This window comes from Pungitius pungitius, chromosome 8, assembly GCF_949316345.1.
Source record: "Pungitius pungitius chromosome 8, fPunPun2.1, whole genome shotgun sequence".
Classification (NCBI taxonomy): Eukaryota; Metazoa; Chordata; class Actinopteri; order Perciformes; family Gasterosteidae; genus Pungitius; species Pungitius pungitius.
The window spans coordinates 13,551,883-13,571,529 of record NC_084907.1 but is presented as its reverse complement, the minus strand read 5'-3'; the positions used below and the strand labels follow the sequence as shown (position 1 = coordinate 13,571,529).

Sequence of the window (19,647 nt, the reverse complement as noted above, 5' to 3'; positions counted from 1 at the left end):
GGAGCGTCCGGTGCTGCAACGTTGAGTCAGAATCCGGTCACCCTCATCCGACACAAGTTCAACACTTGCGGTGAGCAGCTCCACCACGGCACCATGTGCATAGTAGCTCAGCAGTCTGTGCGATCTGAAAAACAACAATATGGTTTGTCCCGGGTGAAGGTGACTCCGTGTTTGCACACACGTCCCTGATGAGGACTGAGAAAGGGCCCCTCGGACTTTGTGTTTTGTACAAAAAAAGACAGGAAACTTTGATCCTATGTGCCGTTGATACTGTATCTAGATTCCAGTTGAGCACGGCCTCAGTCTGATCAGGGCTGTCACATGAGTACACTCGTGTGAATTGGCAGGAAACTGCCGTGGAGCTACATCAGGCCGAGACGTTGGCTTTATGAGAGAGAGTGAGAGAGAGAATGCGTGTTTGTGTCGGGATGGGCACTAAATGCGCAGCTCCTTCAGCCACACTCCCACAGCTTGGCTTAAGTTTAGCTTATCACCGTCAGTTTGTTGTCTCCGTTATTCAAAAGGACACCTTATCAGCCAGGGCGACTCGTATTAGCCTTCTCCACTGTGTGCTCCACACAATGATGTTCAACACTGTTCCACATTAACTCTGGTGTCTATTTCAGCAGCTCTCTATCCATTTATTGATGCATGTCTTCTATTGATCCCGACATTGATTTGTCATGCAATCCATTACCCATCTGTCTGTTTCAGCTGGCTTTTAAATGATCCATCAGATTGAGCTATTAAGGAGAGTAGTGGAGAAGTCCAATTGGTGATACATTCAGGGAGAGAGCGGTGCTGTGTGTGTGTGTGTGTGTGTGTGTGTGTGTGAGGGTTGGGTATTGGTAAATTGGAACCTTTTCAGGCCTGTCAAAGTGTGCAGTGATTTGATATTTAACCAATTGTAGACTTAGGGCTTGATGTTGAACCTCAACACTTGTTCAGCAAGAACCAATATTTCTCTGTTGCGCAGAATATATTAAAATGTGTCGGTAAATTCAAACTACGTGAGTTGATTTGTGCTCTTGTTTGCTATTGCTTCACCTGAAATTAATATAATTGATCCACCAAATCTTGTATCTTTTATAGGGGCACAATCTCAAACATGAAAACAACAATTGGTGGTTTACAGAGAGCCGCAGAGAGCTGCATGCTGAAGATATTTCTTAGCAGCTAAGTGTCTCCTGGCTCCAGCTTGATACTCACTGCACAGAAAAAGGTCCTCTGCAACAACAAGTACTCCTTCAATCTATATTGGTTTGAACAAATTGTTGACTGGAGCTCATAAAAACCTTTCGAATTCAGATAATCTCAAAAACGCACGTTAAAAAAATAGGTTGCGGAGGAAAAATATCCTTTATAAATGATCTGTACATTTATATAAGTATAAGATATATATGTATTCTGAAATTGTTTCATACAGTCTCTAAATATGTTCTGCTTTTTCAGGGAAACACTTTAATCTGCCTGTAAAAATGCCACTAGCCAAACAGAGACTTGGGGGGGCTAAGATGGCGGCTGTTCCAGATAGAGATGCAAGATGGATTCATATATATTCATGAATTCAGTCAGAAAAGTAAAACGGAAGCAGTATGATAATCTTGTAGTAATTGCATTTTTCCCTCCGACTGTTTTTGGCAGAGCTGAGAGCTCAGACACATGGATGGTGAATACAGTCTCGAACAGACGTGAACATTGGATACCCTCTGACCCTGTACTTAAGGTCAGTCCATCCACAGCAGGGTCAAGTGGTGGTTATGACAAATCCATTGGATTCACGGGTAATGGGATGGCTATCATTGGTGATTGAATAGTCAATTATATGTTTAATTAAGCAAGACAGACATCAGATAATTGAACAATTGACTGGTTTCTCTGAGTCACATTTGTCTTCTCATTCAGGGAGGGCAAAGCTGAAGTCATGTCACATTTGTTTGGAGCCATGAGATCCCGATGAGAGAAAAGCTGGTCCTTTTCTTCACTCGACAGATTCATTTGATGTCCTGACCTCTGACTGAAGAACTTTTTAATTTTTTGACTATGCACTCTTTCTCTTCCGGGCCCCAGGAAATGCCTTACAAAAAAAAAGAAGCATTCAAAGGACCATATTTCAGACTATCAAGCTTTTTTTCCATACATGTCAGTCTGCTGTCAGCAGCCGTCTGAAAAGTGCTGACATTGCTGCCCTCCTGTCCGGCAGCCCGCTCCCTCTGTGTGAACTTGGATTTAGCTCAAGGGTATAGCCATACTGCTAATGTGATGTAGCTCCAAGAAGGAAACAAATTGGCCTGACGTCTCATACGTTGCCTTGTCTTGATTGTGTGATGGCTTCTACTGCTAATGTATTACGATGGGTAGACCTGCGCAGGGAGGCAGACGGGTTTGTGTGTGTGTTACATCGAGAGAGAAAGAGGGCGGGAGAGAGAGGGAGGGAGGGAGGGAGGTTGGGGGAAGGGCCTCAGTCTGCAAGATCAGCACAAGTGGAATTGCATTGATTCAGTTAACTGCAGAGTTGGAGCGTGATGTGGAATTCTGTTTATCAAGGGTGGAGTTTACACGTAGCCTCCATTTTGATCTTATTTTCTACATCGCATTCATTATCAGTCTTTGCTTTCTTGCTTTCCTCAATAAAATGTAATTTTATCTTTATGTATATAGCTTATGCCACATGGAATTTCATAAGCTGTACAAAACGGGCAGATATGTGGATTTCTTTTTTTTTACAAATGTACTGCCTTGCATACGGCCACATACTGGTTTTTCCCCAGTGTCTTTTGTACCAAAATAACAACTAGAAATGCTTGCACAGCTCAGATGTGATGATAATGGTGGATACACACGGTAAACAACATCATAATCTGCATTAAGCTACAAGATCTGTTGCAAATAACTGACACCATGTTCTGTAAATCACCAGGAAATATGCTGCATATTCCAAGTAAATACCGACTCGTCTTTTATATTCCATCTGAAGCCACTGGACCCAGAAAGAAAATCTGCTGAATCTCAACAAACTGCTGAATAAATCTAGAACATTCTACTAATCATGAGGAACAAAGCACTGAAATGTGGTTTTTGGTCTGTGCAAATACACAGACAGTGTTTGGAAAAAAAATATGTAATGTATTTATTCGTTAAACTGATCTTAAATATATTGACTGATAAAATGAAATATTTCAGATAAGACAGGCAAATAAACCAGATATTTCCCTATGGCCTGCGAGCAGTGTGTCCTTGCTTTTCAGAGAGGATGCACATATTGTAAAATGATGAGGCTGTCTGTTAAACATATATTTAAAACGGCCATGTTGCAGATGCAAATTTTCCCTTCTCCTTTACCTCTCTTCCCCTCCTTTGCTATCCTCAGTTCTCCCCTTGGCTGTAGGGAATATGTCTCTACGAGTTTATCATGACTTCCTCATGCCCACAACCCCCTCCCAGTTTGTCATTTTGCTGATCCAGATGCTTTTTCATATTTCAGTATTCTTATCATCCACCGGCAGTAAGATGATCCATTTCACTTATTTCTTAGAAGTGTGACTGTAGCCTAAGTCAATATCTACAGGATGAATTTGGTGAATTGCCGAAGAGGGGCCGCTAGTTAGCAGCTGGGGTGGTAGCGGTGGAGGTACTGGTGGCGCAGGACTTTTTTTTAATCCAGAGTCAGCAAGGGTAAAATGTCAAGCATTTCTTAGGGAAGCGGCTCCATAGGATTCCATTTGAAGCTTTAATCTTAATTGAGAGCATCGCACATTGATATTCCATAGGCCTCTTTGCCCTTCGCCTCTCAGCTACTTTCATTTAGAGGACAGCTGTACTGCACTAGAGCATGGGGATTGCTTTGTCAGACAGCCAAGAGGCCAAAGGCAAGGTCAACCTCTCTTTGTAATGGTGGCTCACTATGGAGTGGAGGCATCCCCTCCTTGATGCTGTCAGTACTTTTGCGGAACATCTCCTGAAGTCAAACTGAATGAAATATAATGTTGTGACCTTATAGTGGCGTGAAATTTGAAGGAGGACTAGTTATTCATATCAGGAGCGTAGCTTCACAGCTGCGTGACTCTAAACAAACCACTTCTCTCCCCCGCAGCTCGAAGCCAAACACAATGATGATTCAATGCAATCATGGTGTAAAAAAAAGATGCTTGCATATTAAGCAATTGGATTCATCACAGCGGCCACAGATATTATTCAATATTTTAACTACTCTTTGAAACTAACTACGGACAGAGGAGCATATCTGTGCGTAGTCTGTGCCCGGAAAGCTCCCGTAGTTCACAATGGGTGCACTAGCATCCCCTAATCCTCAAACAAAGAGAACGCACTAACTGACCCGGCAGATGCAGCGATAAGACCCATGTCATCACGTAAGGTGAGGAGAGGAGGAAGGTGCGGGACGGCAACGCTCTCGCCCCTCCTGTGGGAAGACTCGTCAAGCCACCTCTCCAGAGGTGATGAAAACAGATGGAAATAAAGACTCACACACACACACACACACACACAGAAGCTGTTTACAGCTGGGTGCACAGCCCCTATCCGTGGGACTGAGGACCAAGCTTGCCTCTGTTTCTCATGCTCCTGGCTCAGCCCACTGCTGACAGAGATATAGTGTAAAGAGATGGCAGCCCAGATAGGTATGCATGTGCATGTCAAAGTGGCCCCCGAGGGAAAGACAGCGGTCTGAAAACACAAAGACTGAGGGGACAACGTACCATCCGTGTGCCACACTTTTCTCATTAATCTCAAACATTCCTGTGACACTTGGAAACGCACTGCTCTTGATAACAGTGTGAAGTCTTTGCAGCAAGACAAGTGTTATTCTGCTGATGAAACAATGAATCGGGATTAAAGGATTAGTCCTTCAAAGATCTGTTTTACTAGCACATATGAGCGGGGCTGTGGCTTGTGACACATTTATCAGGTGATCAGGGCTTGATACAGCTTTTGAAAACCTGTTCTTATTTCAAAGTGCTCTCCACTGGTTCTGTGGGAAAGTCCAATGCTCCTGCATTCCACTCTTTGCACCAACCGACTAAACACCTCAGATGCCTCAGACGAATCAACACAGTTATTCAGACAACAAAGCAGCTGAATTCCCTTAGCAGGACATTGGGAAAGAATCTTTAAAGAGAGGATTCACTTTATCTCACGGATCAATAAAATCTATTCAAACCAGGCAGTGATATGTCTTTCCATTAAAACACAACCTACTTTCTAATTTCTAAGGGGACAGGAGAGCATTGCCAAAAATATACATTGCTTTATTTTAAAGCTAGCTAATAGATGAGTGAATAGATAGATCTGTGATAGATTTTACAATCAGTGTCTTAACATAATTTCTGCCACTAAGTCATATGGGGAACTTAACAAGATGAGCGGATTCATTTTTTTTTTAATGCGGAAATGGGATGCTCAAGGTCCACATATGAGTCAAGGCTTTTCCTCTCCTTGGGATTTAAATATAGCTCCGCTCTCCATTACTGCTGTCACTCACAGACTTATGGTGACCTTTTGACCTTGGCTGTGCAAAAGAGACTTGAAGCTGACATACTCAATCCGAATGTTTTTCACCAGGGCAGCCAAACGACAGACGCATTTCAATGTTCTTTTTGTTTTTTTTCCTGCGCTTGGCTGTTATCAACGTTGTAGTTTGTCCCAAGTTCTTTTAATGTGTTTGAGGTTCCATGTGTGCACCAGTAGACAGCGCAGACGTGCGGTAGGCAAACTGGTGGAGGTTTCCCACGACATTTGGACAGTTGAACATTTCTCAACACCTCAGGTGCAGGCTGAGGTCGGAGTTGGGATACAGCATGGAGGCCACCCACTTGTGTTGTTGTTGTTGTTCAGCTTGGACACGGGAATGCTGCAGGCCACTGCTCGACTACGCGTGGGCAGTGTTCTACTTCACACAAACCACTTGAACCCCCCCACCCCCCAAAAAAATGTCTAAATTAAATGGGTTGTTGCTTGGGCTGTGCTACACTCCACCAAAAATATGGACCTATAAACTTTTTTGTAATCCTGCTGATGAAACAAACAAACCAAACCCCAAAAGGCTACCTCTTCTCTGGAGGTTATAATAATACAATACATAATATTGTGCAGACCAGCACAACATTAGCAAAAAACACAATACTTTGCAAAGCTTTCCCGAAAATGTAAGTTCTTAAGGGGATCAACTTGTTGGCAACGTCATTGTTTGTATGTTAGCATTCTGACATTAGTATCAAGCTATCAAGTGTCACAGCCTCATTTTGTAGTGTCATGCTCTCTTGTGTCCCTGGGTTAACTTCACGTCCTGCCTCGTCCTGTCGTCCCCCGTGATTGTCCGCCGTGTCCATGATTGTTTCCACCTCTGTCCAAGCCTCTGTCCAAGCACCTTCCCTGTGTTCTTGAATCTCCTTCCCGTGTTTTGAAGGTCTTCCCCTAAATCCCGTTCCTATGTTTTGTGAGTTCCTGCTCTTAAGGACTAAATAATACGCAGCGCTCAATAAGTTGCAGTAGTATAAAAGGAGGGGGTCACAAAATGCCTGCACAGAACCCACAAGTGCACAAACACGGTATAAATCATGTCGTTAGCCTCGTTATACTATGTATGAAAGAACCACTCAAAGAGATGAGCAGATAACTGTCCCCCAACACAGCGGATCATAACATAAACACACCTAAAAGGAGAATGCATATTGTTACATTCATAGTCCTACTTGACCAAAAATCTAATTAATGCCCTTATTGATCTGTGTCTGCATGATCTGTAAATAAGCAACAGCTAACATGTGTGCCATATCAATTAGACATTTTGAGAGATCCAGTTTACTTTTGTTAAACGAGATGTTGGGACGTTGTGAGGTGTCCCAAATGTGGCAAACTTATAAAAGGCCCATTGTTGTTACCCCATCTCTATAACCCTACTTCTGCTATGTCGGGCTAGAACTGGGACCATGAAAGGTATACTGTGCTAGTTGGGGAGCTTTAGGAGGGCCGGGAGGTGGATTTTGTTTAGTTTGGGCAGATGCAGCTAAGCTCACAAAAAACGTGATTCACAATAGGTGAATTTAAGCATCTGGGTTCAACCACAAAGAGTGGAAGAATCAAGTCAACTTCATCCAATACGCTGAACTACTACAAGTCCTGTTTTTAAAGACAAAAAGACAAAAAGAGAAAGATACAATTTTTATCAGTTAAGGGCAAAAGTGCAGTCTGAACAGAAGGTCGAACTAAACCTTTAAATGGTGATAAAATGTTGTGTTATGTGTTTACTTTTCGTTTCTGCAACTAATTGGTCAAAATAGGATTACCAAAGTTCAGAATTACCATACAACCATTGAGAATTTGTTATGTTGGAAGAATCAAAGACGCACATTTATGTAACGGTCGGTAGTTTCAGAAGACATTTATTCTAAAAAAAACTCCTACAGCACATCTATGACACACCCTCTATTTGCTTGTAACCTTTCATTTAATTCTTTGGAGAAGTTTGGGCTTCTTTTTTTCTGCTGTTCCCAGAACAAAGTACTTCCTGTATCTTGACCACAAAAAGAGCAAACAAGTATACGGGTTCAATACAGTACAAGGGCCGGCCTCCCGTTTAATAAAGTCCTTATAAGTCCCGTGTTGGTGAATAACAAGCGCCGCTGCTTGAAAGCAGCAGAGAGATGGTTGTTCACTGAGTTATTGTAACCGAGGCTTTAACATCGACCACGATGACAAAGATGGCCAAAGAATCAAAGAATACCTGTGTGAACAGTGTTCTGCCAAATCCTACAGCTGCGTTGAGGAAGGGGAGACGGTTCTAAATATGGCTTTAAGTTCCTCAGTGCATCTGAGAAACATGAGGGAAGAGTTATGACACAAGGGAGACGTTAACATGACACATCAGTGGGAGAATAACACACCCAATTCCAAGGAGGCCTGCTAGACTTTACCAGAACGTACAACCCCGCTGCGACATTCTCATGTCAGTGACACATGCAGATACCTATGAAAAAAGGGTGTTGAATGGAGCTTATCGAACCCCATCTTCCTCTCTTTAAGTGAGGCTCTTAACAGTATAACGGGATTTCCCAAATAAACCGGATCAGGATAGTCATTTTTGCTCTATAATATGTTTTACTGTTTCCTTTGGGGCACCATTCCTTCAAAATCACAGTCACAAATAGGAAAAATAAACATTAAACCCAACAAAAAGAACAACCACAGGCTTTCTTCTCTTTTGTTGTTTAAGAGGACCGAGGACTATTTGTTTTTGCTACAGTCCCACCGTTACTCTTCCTGGAAGCAAGTTTGTTATATACCAGAGACATAATATGGTCCCACAGGGCCGGATCTGCTTTCCAGGTTGTGATAAACTCGCCAGGGTGCACATGCTGGTGTCTGAGCAAGAGCTGACCCTTAATCAGCGCAGTTTTGCCAACAGCAACTGAAAGCCGCAATTATCTGCCCTATAGATAGGTGAGCTGAATGCTGGGGGCCAGGGGCTGTGGAAAGGGAAGAGGCTGTCAGAGGGGGGAACAGCCTGTGTTAACCTCTGTGGCTCGTGTTTCTACTGTGCACTAATGGACGCCTGTCATCATTATGGACAGAAACAGGAGGGCGCCTGCCAGCTGCATGACCCCCATAAAACAGAACAGGAAATCCTTGCAGAGAATGAAAGGAAAGGAGATTCCTTCACGTCTTTTTTTCTACTCTTCTCCTCTCTGTAGTGACCCTTTATTCACTCTTTGGACTCTTATATTATATATGCTGCAAAACTGCAGTGTCACTAATAAAGCCAGGAAGAATACGCTGGCTGTCCATCGTATTAAAGGAAGACCAGGTGTTGAGGGTGCTGCCCTTGGATTGTATGTGGAATGATCAGTCACTTTGGATGCACAGTTCATTTACAGCAAAATAACACCTCTGTTTTTTCCTCCTCTGTTTAAAGCCTTGGCTGTTTTATCATATTTCTGTCACGCAGGGAGGAACCTGTATAATCATTACATGCAACGGTTCACCCTTTGCTCAGAAGCTAAAGTCCACGTCTGTAATGTGACAGGACTTTGTGACACTTCTGTCAGTGATGTCCATTGAAACGTGACAAGCACTTTATCAAGGAACCCTCCTATCAGATCCCCCAGAGATCACTCACAAACATGTGAAACACGACGGCCCCAGGAAGTAAGATTCCTTATTATGGCCAATAAGATAGCAAGATAATCTTTATTGTAGTTCTGAGGCTACACATTAATCCACTCTGCTGGAGTCTTTAGAGCTCATCATGTGATAATCTAAGTCATTAACAGTAGTTGTCAACAAAAGTACCATGGAATCTGTCGAGATGTGGCAACACTGAAAAAAAAAAAGCCTTCTGTGTGAGAGAGCGAGAAAACACAGAAACACACACATGATCGTCTGCATTGGCCTGTCTGCGTATGTGTGTGTGTGTGTGTGTGTGTGTGTGTGCCATGTCCATGGAGACGTCCCTGTGCGTGTGTGATCGCAGCATGATTCACGGTGTCACAACCACGCTCAGAAACGACTGGACATCCTGAGCGGAAACCACAGCCGTCAAAGCTGCGTTCTCCAGCGACAGACAAACCTAACACTCTCACAAAGAGTCACTTGACTGGACCCTCATATAGGAAGTGAAAGAGGAAGCCCCTCGTCCATCCTGTGCTCCATCCCAATCTCTGCTCTGCACTTCATGTGAAGCCGCTCTCCGCAGACCAGCGTGAGCCTTTAACTGTTGCAAAACACTGGCTGAAAGAACTGGCTGAGGCTGGAAACGGCTTGCTATTGGGGGGGGGGGGGGGGGGGGGGGTCAAATGTCTGGTCCATTGACACCTAGACAAAGGAGATTAGTGCCAATCATTGTAGTGAATGCGGGAATCACAGATTGCTCAACGAGGCTTGTTTGAAACAAAAGAATATTTGCTCAGCCGATCGACCAATTCTTCTTTGACGAGGCCACTTTGTATCTAATCTCTCGCTGGGGTGACAGTCCCGCAGCAACACACCTGTGTTTAGAGATTCACCGCCGCGAAACACAGTAAACACCGTGCGCAGGAGCTGTGAAGTGGGATACAGCAGAGGGACGCGGCGAGGGATGTTTGACCGTGGGGTCCGGCGCCCCTCGTGGCTTGAGGCCTCTGGCTGTGTTCATTGGTGACGGCGCGCGTCGCCTGGCAGCCTGCATTCCTCTGCCTCTCCCCACACAATGGTAAGTCTCTGCAGCATTCCTCTGTCTGTGTCCGCTGTCTGAGATGCAGCCGGGCCTCGGCAGAACTCCTGCACTCCAGCCAAGATGTGGGCACCGCGCTTCAGCAGGCGGGACGCCGTAAAGCGGCTGCACTGAGCGCCGGCCCTCCACAGGGCCTTTAATTTAATTATGTGAGAGTGTGCCGAGGTTTACGCGTAGATCATGGTCGCCATAATAAAAAGGCCTCTGTAGAAGAGGTTTTGAAATGATAGCTTCCCCCTTAACCGGCTTCATCACCGCATACTGCCATTTTCATTTTACTTTGTGCAACCGTTCCTTCGTCTGCTTTAAAAAAAAATGCAAACGTGTCTATTCTCAATCGTTTTCACTGCTCTCTCTCTCTCTCTCTCTCTCTCTCTCTCTCTCTCCTTCTTTCTCTCTCTGATGCCACAGCCGTGCAGACACCTTTCCCTCCTGCTGACTCAGTAGCCAGCCTCAGGCGTTGTGGGCTCGGGGTGTTGGTGGCAGGGAGGAGGAAGAGGAGTAGGGGGAGGGGTAGCGTGAAGCTCCCACATCAGGCCCACAAGCCTATCACGTGCAAGGGAAAAGAGCTGGCTAATCGTTTCTACAATGGCACACAGCACACTGTCACACAGCACCACAAACCGCTCTCCTCGCCAACACTTCTACTGTATTATTCCACCGTTGCTCAGAAATCCTGTGATGTATGTAAGTGTGCAGACATACCGCACGAAACAAAGAAGTTATTGAAATACCCCACCTACTAAAATGCATCGCAGCAGGCAATGTTAAACGTATGCAAGTATACACAAACATGCATACCTTGCACTCTCCAATTTGCATGAGCAAATACGCCCTCACACTTGAGGTAGTTTAATGTAAAATGTTACCGAAATTTGAAAGGTTTTAGTTCATGTTAAGCACTTAGGAATGATTCTATAATTTAGAAATAAAATCCCACCATAAAGAATTATACAACAAAAAAATGTAACTAGGCTAATTTAATAAGACGATTGTATGTAGATGGTGATTTTCACTCTCTGCCGTCTGAGGAGGTTTACTGTTGTGTAAACAGTGAGCATATTATATACAATTACACTTCTGAAATAGAGGAAAATTAACCTGTGCCTATAAATATTCCATAGAGCCACTGATTAATTAGCTCTTCTCAATAGTATTAAAATACAGAGGAGCATTGCCATAACCATCTGGATATTTTCAGCTCCGTGTTCGCAAACGCACTCCTCTACGTCATGCACTCCCTCGACCTTCAGGGATCGGCTCCTTTTTCAGAAAGAAAGTGTTGTTGCACCTGTGGTGGGATTTTTAGAGCTGCTGCCCCTCAACAGAGGGGTGAGGTCAAAACTGTCAAGGGTCAAACAAGAAGAGAGAACCTGGTCTCAAGTATAAAAGGTGGTGCCATTAACAGAGCCACCTGCCCGGCTGGATTTCCACAAAACGGAAAGAGAAAGTCTTCTCTCACTGGGAAAAACTCCCTACATTTTTTTGTGTCTTCTCAGCGCGGAGGCCGTGACAAAGGGGTTAAAGCTCAATTTACAATGTGTCCACTTATCACGCATTATCACAATAGCCTTGGTACTATTACAGTCATCCAAATATTATTGTAATGCTGAACTGGGAAGGATCTGTTGTCGGGAAATTTGCTCGGGGATTATCAAAATAAGACATAAACAACCCAAAAAAAAACAAAGTGAAAGAATTCCTGCGTCGCCGGCCAGAGGAGCGCCGCGGCGTGTTTCTCTCTTCCTCTGTTAATGAATGCAGAGGTGATCTTTGTCTGAGGAAGAGAGCAGAAGGGAAGCCTGATTTCCACTTTTTTTATCAGTGCCCCACAGCCCCTACCAGTCAGCCCCTTGAGTTCTCGCATGCCCGGGTCCCACAGGAAGCCGCACTCCATGAAGGGCAAAGGTCAGGGAAGAAGGGAAAGCCACTCGTCCCTTTCATTCACCAACAGATATGCAACGCTGTAACTGTGCTCCTTGTTTTTGTAGTCTTATATTAATAATAATAATAAGATGATGAAAAAGTAGAATTTATGTGCATTTCAAAAGATATAATGTTAAGATGTGTTAGGATAGAGGCCGTGTTTTATGCCTGTTGTTTGTCTACACCGCACACAAACTAGTTTCACATTTATAAATTCTGCTTATGGATTCTTTCTTTGTATATTTTATATTATAAATTTGACTGTGAATTTAAGAAATGTTGTCATAGCTTGCATGATAAAAACTAATTACAATACAAATAATGACTGTGTGTGCAAACTGGAAAAAAAAAATTGAGTTACTCTAAATATTTCACCGTGTGGACTGTTTTTGTGAGGTTGTAAATCGATTTATGCAGAAGAGACACAATTTTAAAAAGTCACAATAGTTTTATTGATCCATAGCAAATTAAAAACAGTGGATGAAAAACAATTTGCATAATCATATATTATCTTAAAGAGAAAAGCAAATAAGGAAAACATCTGTCCAGCAGAATCGGCTTCATAAAAAATAATATAAATGCCATTTAAACATAATTTTTCGTTGTATGGTTTCTATTTTAAGGAAGCATGGACACACATTATAATTTGAGCTACATGAACTAAGCAAATCACTAAAATGAAGATTGAGAAGTAACTAATGCAGAATGATTAAAGTTGTGTATTAATAAAAAGAAAATATTCTCTGATTTCAAGTATGTCCTTTCAGACAAAATACAGATCCGCCCTGTAGAAAAAAAAACATTTCATGCATGTCCTGCATGCATGCTGTATTGTAATTTTGTATCCTAACTTGCCTAGTTGAATCTATTACAATGATTTGAGCAATATCCTTTTTGTCCAACACTAATTACAACTTCGTGTATCCACGGGCTTGTTTGCTAAATAGCCAGGCGAGCTGTCAACGTAATGCCTCCACATGGAAACGCATCGGTTCAGCAGGACAATTTAACAAAGTCACATCAAATACTCGGGTGAGGAGGGGTTGTCACTGGTGGAGCCAGTTTCGTGGTAACAGTTTGCACCGGACAGTTTCTCGCATTTAAGTTTGTATGCGTCCCTCTCCCTCATCAGTCTGTTCAGTTCGTGTTTCAGCGTCTCGACCTGAGACACCAAGCTGGTCTTCTCGTGCTCCAGGACGTGCTTCTGCTGGACGCGCTTGTACCGGCAGGACTGTGCGTAACCCCGGTTTTTCAGGGTTCGTCGCTTCTGCTTCAGACGCATCACTTCGTCCTTTCCGAGGCCTCTGAGGAGCCGGTTGAGCTCCCTGACGGACATCGACACCAGCTGGTCGTCGGAGAAGTGGCTGTCGGCGTTGGACAGCCGGTCGTGGCGGCTGTGCTGGTGGTGCGCCCCGAGGACCTGCTTGTCCTCCGGGGACTCGGGGGACGCGCAGCCCATGTCGTCTTTGTAAGGGTCTTGGCAGTGGCTACTGTGGATGCCCTGCATGTCGGGGTGACCCGGGAGCCCCCCGTAGTGCTGGACGGGCTCGTTCAGTTGGCCGTACCCTTCGTACTCGGCCTGGAAATGTGGCGGCTGGTGGCCGTGGGGCACAGATGGGTGTCCCTGCTGCGCCGTGGCGCCGATCAGGGCCTCCATTGCGTCCTCGGGTGTCAGACCGAAAGCTTGAGGGTACATTTGCTGCGGGTAACCCCCGTTGTTGGGTATCCAGAACTGGTCGCCCCCGGGGTTATTTCTCTGCTCGTTCGGATTGAGGTTCGGCGAGGAGGGCACCGAGTTACAAGGTGTGCTGCCGGGAGTGGACGAAACGGAGTCCGGTCTCTGGAGCTGGCTGCATGTCCCGACGAAGGAGCGGTCGATCCTTTGCATGTCCTCTTTCTTAACGCCGAACTTCATCAATTCAAAGTCGCTGACGAAATCCATGGGGTTTTTCTGCAGCCCCAAATGCGAATCGCTCATATTAACTGGCAAGCTGGTCTCTTCGGAGAGCTCCGAATGTCCAAAGCTATTTCATACAGTCAGCAAAATCGCGCTTACTTAAAAAAAAAAAACGGAGCAGTTAATCCCAAACTTTGATTTCAGTTCAGAAGGGTGAAAAAACTCGTGCCTAAAAGCCTCCCACCTTATCAGAACTCTACGAACCGGAGATTTCTGCACCGCGCAGCCTTTTTCTCGGCTTCAGTCGCCACACGCCAGAAGTCCACCGATGACGCCAGCGGACTGGACGCACCTCTATGCCTGCTCGGGAGAAGCGCACTTTCTTCATAAAGCTGCATTGGCATGATGTCACGCCTTTTAGGCTACACCTCCGCGCTGCTCTCCAATAGAAACACGCTGAGGAGGGCGATTTGCATAAGAGCTGCTGCGAGGCTGTCCCTCCCCCCAACGGGCTGTTCGTGATGATCATTTGACCAAAACCTATAAATGTCTGCACAGCGGAACACCATCTTCTGCAATATGCTTCTTTAACAGTTTGACTTGTCCTCCATTTTACATTCAGGCCTACTTACCCCAGAGGTTTGTTTAGATTCATCCCATGGTGCATAAGGCCCGGTGAAATACCTTCACACCCTGGCGAATCCAGGCAGTGATTTTATTGTTTGTCAAGCAAAATACGCTCAACCTGCATGGGGTCACTTCGATCTACTTCACGTTTGTGGTCATATTATTCCCCATCGTCCATAATTTGGTTGACATTTCAGACTGAACTTGTGACGATGTATACAACTTGTCGCAAAAACACCTCAATACACTTAAACAACAAAAAGGCAGCTGCAAGATAATTCAGTCGACCCTTTTGCGGTCACTGTGCTCTTTGGTCAGATCGAAGGAGAATGCTGACACCTGGCGGCCGTTTGCTCACATCGCAGCAGAAATCCACTCCGAACCCTCACTGTGAACATCTTCTTCACTTCTGGGCCCAGCAAACTCAAGTTCGTGCTTTCAGCGTGAATAAAGTAATTGAGAGTTCATACCATAGATATACATTAATCACTACATGTTGTTGGATCAATCAGGGGAGACATTTCAGAAAAAAACACAGCAGCAGGCTGTCCATCTCCTTTCAAAAAAAAAGTTGTATTATATTTGTTTTGGGGATATTTACATGTTCAAGGAGTCACTTTTTGAAAGCTACAGTACAAAATAAAGGATTAATTCCATTTATGATTGTGCATTTAAAGAGCTCAAAACATCTGCGGGAGAGGCTTTCAACATGTGTTGAGTTTTCAGAAAGTTGGCCCTGAGCCCGAAAAACAAGATATCCCCCCCATCAATCATGAACACCCCTGACAGATCCCCAATGTCTCTGTCACAATTTAAAAAAATAACATGGTGTGCTTAGGATGTGCCCTCTGATTTGGCATGTCCCCCCTAGCGGTGTCCAGAGGTGCCACAGCTGCACAAGGTATAAAGAGTTACGCTCCTGCCCTGAGATGACCCTCTCAGGCACTGCTTATTCCAAAGATTGTGAAAGCTTTACTGACAAAATAGAGGACTCAAGCCAAAGTCAATACAAAATGCTGTCCCAGGACACGGGGGTATTGCAACTGTAGTTGCTGAGAACAAAGGAAAAGAGGAGATAGAGTGACTGAGCGAGGATGGCTTGGGGACATTCAGCTAAAGATAGGATGCTAACAGCTTAGGAGCAAATTTCTAGCAGACACTCGCGTACCAGTCCACATGAAGGAAAACAGTGAAGCCACTGAAAACATTATATTTGTGTATAAAAAAAATGCAATCAATGAATGCCATGATTACAAAGAGAGCTCTAAGAACGCATTACGTGGTCATGAATATTCATACGATACCACTTCTGTGTGCCAAACAACTTACCAACTCGACCTATGATGCAGCTGCTTTAAGCTGTACCATGTCGTTGTCTCCCTTTCTGTCTGTATACACAACATCTTTCCCACATGGCAAATGGGCTTCTGTGTGTTTCAATGGATATTTTGTAAATACAAAAGGGCCCTAACAAAGAGTTGGCTTCACACAACTTCCCAGTCCACATCTAACGAACATGGAGCGAACAAGCAGCATTAGGAGAAAAGCCACACATAAAGGAGAAGTAATGATCGCAGGAGAACAACTAAGGTATGAAGAGAAAGAGAGAGAGATGTTGACTCGTCAATGGTCGGCTTGAAGGGAATTCAAGGGTTAAGGTTAAACATGTGTGGCTGATTTGAACTTGATTTCAAGGTTGAGACTCCACGATGGAAAGCTGATCAAGGACCGCCGCTACCACCTGCGCACGTATCCTAACTGCTTTGTGGCACAGGAACTAATCGACTGGCTAGTGAGCCATAAGGAAGCTCCAGATCGAGCGACGGCCGTCCGCCTCATGCAGCACCTCATGGATCATGACATCCTTCACCACGGTAAGAATGACGCAGCCCCCCAAGTTCAAGCAAGGAGATATTGGACGTCATGAAAACAATACTTTTGTGGCTACATTTAAAGACACGCTCATTACAAAACTTATTAGAAACCGTATGTTGTCCTTAGTCTGTGATAAAATGCCGCTGTTGAAGGATGCCAAACTGCTGTACCGTTTCCGCAAGGATGATGGTACGTTTTCCTTCAATAGAGAGGTGAAAATCTTCATGCGAGGCCAACGGCTCTATGAACAGTAAGAGCTTCTGTTTATGTTGTGCTGGTATTCTTTTGCTTGACCTTTAACAGCACCGTCAACCATAGAAGTGATCACATACAACACATCAATATGATTTTAAAATTTAACACACACAGAACAACCGCAATCTCCTGTTCAATAGGTGTTTCTAACTTTGAAAGGCTTCGACCAGCACTTTTGAAAGTGTAATTTGCATGCCTGTGACACATCTGACCCGTGTTTACGTGTCTGTTTTTTCAGTCTCATAGGGGACAAGAAGTCAATTCTGCAGCTGAGAGAGGAGCATGGCGTTGCATATCAGCGCTCCTTTCCTGGCGGCCAGTTGATTGACTGGCTCCTTCAGAACGGGGAGGCGGAAAGCCGGTGCCGGGGACTGGAGCTGTGCCGCGCAATGCAAGAGCATGGCATCATTCAGCATGGTGAGGGCAGCCCTGTCAGTGGGTGGCCAGCAGGGACTTTGGCAATAAAAAGCAAATACAACCCATTAACTCTTTGTGAAAAATTCAATTAATAGCAAATTGTTTTGCTTTTTGCCCCTTCTCTCTCTCCCACTTCTATGGAGGACTAAAAGTGCCACAATTAAATAAATAAACACATCATTAAATAATTACTTAAATGTGTCATTAATTAATTAAAAATAGAATTAAATACATAAATGTGTTAATAAATGTGTCATTAATTAATTCAAATACAGATTCATGTTATGTAAAATACATATATACTTATTTCACTATTTACATTTACATTTCATGATCCTGCGTTGCAGTGCTTCATGAATTACTTAAAACTGTCAAACTGACCCATCAAAAGTTGGTAGGCGGAACCTTACGCCTGATTGGTTACCCTGTGTATCAAGTCAAGACAAATCAATTCCGGATACTGGATTGATGCAGAGCTACTAAACGACTGAATCCATCCACCCCAACGTGGACAACAAATCTCCACCTGTTGCAAACACATGAATTGTAATGAAACATCTATAAAGATGCATTGTTTACCTGCTAATATCACTGACCTAATGAGCTTATGGTGGCCATCTATATGCCACAAAGAGTTTGGGCCAGGAACAAAATACTGCCGTGGCCAGGTACTCTACCAAAGCAATGGATCAGACTGGATTCGCGTTAGCCCCGCCCACTGACTTTGATGGGTCAGTTTGACAGTTTTAAGTAATTCATGAAGCACTGCAACGCAGGATCATGAAATGTAAATGTAAATAGTGAAATAAGTATATATGTATTTTACATAACATGAATCTGTATTTGAATTAATTAATGACACATTTATTAACACATTTATGTATTTAATTCTATTTTTAATTAATTAATGACACATTTAAGTAATTATTTAATTGTGTATTTATTTACTTAATTGTGGCACTTTTAGTCCTCCATACACTTCCACCCCTAGTGGCAAAGAAATATGAATTCTTTGACAGCAGATTGCTGTATCAGTTCTGCATCAATTTTCGCCGGAGACATCGCCTATCTGAACTTTTGCGCGAAAGTGAAAAGGACGACAAAGGCGCTATAGTGTCCACACAGGAGGACAGCCGTGCTGACAGTGCGTTTGTTTGGCACAAAAGCTCACCTCAGGAAGACAGTAATGCGTTCCAGTCTGGTAAAAGAACATTATCCTCTTTCTTGCACCTAATACCCATTGTTGTAACTATTCCATTACAATGTTGTTACTTATTTGATTGCAGTGAGGTTAAGTAAAGATCTGACACAGGTGACCAGGGGGCATCGAGGCAGCTTGAACTCCGCTCAGCTTCACTCTTCTGGATTTCCACTTCTGGTCCAGCTGTCTTTGCCCTCAGTGAGATGCAATCCTAAATCAGGCAAGTGTGTAACTAATATTCATATCACACATGTTTCAAAAAGGCATTTAAAGACAAGAGTATTACGTGTATTGCGGTTTAAGGTTGAAAAATTGTAAATGTTTGAACAATTTTTTAGTGCTAAGAAGACATTTTACATGTGAAGAGTTATTTGCACCTGGAGCTCCTTTAATCAAGAAAGTGTTGACGGTGAGTCACCGTGGATCGGACAAACATTTTTAGCATCTCTAGGAGTTTAAAATTAAATCAAGCATAACTTGAACCACAGTCCTTCATGGTCCAAAAAAAAGAGCAAACATGAAAACATTCTATTAAAACTTTCTGTCAACTAGAATGTCAATGTCAAGCCCCATGCAGAAACCATGTAATACAAAGCACCTATTTCACATTAGAACTAGTTTTATCTAGTTCATTCATGTAGACATACCTCATCTATATGGACTAATGAAGTTGTTTCTCACCAGAACAAAATTATTTCATGTTGTTGTTGTAAAAATAGTGTAATTGCTCTTACCCTCGTGTAATCACAGGTTATCGGAGATGCCCTGGGCTGGGGCTTTGTTGTCAGAGGCACGGCACCTTGTTATGTGCAGGCTGTTGACCCCGAAAGCCCTTCAGCAGCTGCAGGTGTTAAGGTCAAACATATATTAGGCACATTGCACTAGAAATGTAAATAAATAATATTTTACTCAGATACATAAATAAGACCATTGTACCTCATACCATCTTCTTTAGGTGCGGCAGTTTGTGTGGCAGGTGAACGGACGGTGCGTCCTCTACCTGAACTACAGGACTGTCACCAGGCTGGTGATGACAGGGCCTCGCACCGTCGTTCTGGAAGTTCTGGAACTGCTAGAATGACAACAACAACAACATTTTTCTAGCTCTTGTTTTAGATACAACTACATTTGCTGGAACTGAATTATAACATTATGTAGTGTATTATTTTCAATTAAAGCCTATTTTGTATATAACCTGGCATGGACAGAGGTCATGAGCTCATTTAT

At 43.7% G+C, this 19,647-nt stretch overlaps 2 protein-coding genes across 2 annotated transcripts; one reads left to right on the top strand and one right to left on the bottom strand.

The window, feature by feature from the left end:
- Window positions 1-12,567: 12,567 nt before the first annotated feature.
- mafbb (v-maf avian musculoaponeurotic fibrosarcoma oncogene homolog Bb) lies at window positions 12,568-15,665 on the bottom strand. The gene has a single exon (XM_037490529.2). The coding sequence runs from the start codon at window positions 14,124-14,126 to the stop codon at window positions 13,164-13,166; it is 963 nt and encodes a 320-aa protein (XP_037346426.1). The 5' UTR covers window positions 14,127-15,665; the 3' UTR covers window positions 12,568-13,163.
- Window positions 15,666-15,951: 286 nt separating this feature from the next.
- Window positions 15,952-19,604, top strand: si:dkeyp-97e7.9 (DEP domain-containing mTOR-interacting protein). Its single transcript, XM_037490531.2, has 9 exons — window positions 15,952-16,262; window positions 16,368-16,546; window positions 16,674-16,797; window positions 17,041-17,219; window positions 18,211-18,420; window positions 18,506-18,640; window positions 18,759-18,829; window positions 19,171-19,275; window positions 19,376-19,604. The coding sequence occupies exons 1-9, from the start codon at window positions 16,189-16,191 to the stop codon at window positions 19,499-19,501; spliced, it is 1,203 nt and encodes a 400-aa protein (XP_037346428.1). The 5' UTR covers window positions 15,952-16,188; the 3' UTR covers window positions 19,502-19,604.
- Window positions 19,605-19,647: the final 43 nt, after the last annotated feature.

Coding starts and splice junctions, on each gene's coding strand:
- mafbb (XM_037490529.2), bottom strand. CDS start 14,126: ATGAGCGATTCGCATTTGGGGCTGCAGAAAAACCCCATGGATTTCGTC.
- si:dkeyp-97e7.9 (XM_037490531.2), top strand. CDS start 16,189: ATGGAGCGAACAAGCAGCATTAGGAGAAAAGCCACACATAAAGGAGAA. Junction 17,220..18,210: donor GCATGGCATCATTCAGCATG/GTGAGGGCAGCC, acceptor TTCCACCCCTAG/TGGCAAAGAAATATGAATTC. Junction 18,421..18,505: donor CAGTAATGCGTTCCAGTCTG/GTAAAAGAACAT, acceptor ATTTGATTGCAG/TGAGGTTAAGTAAAGATCTG.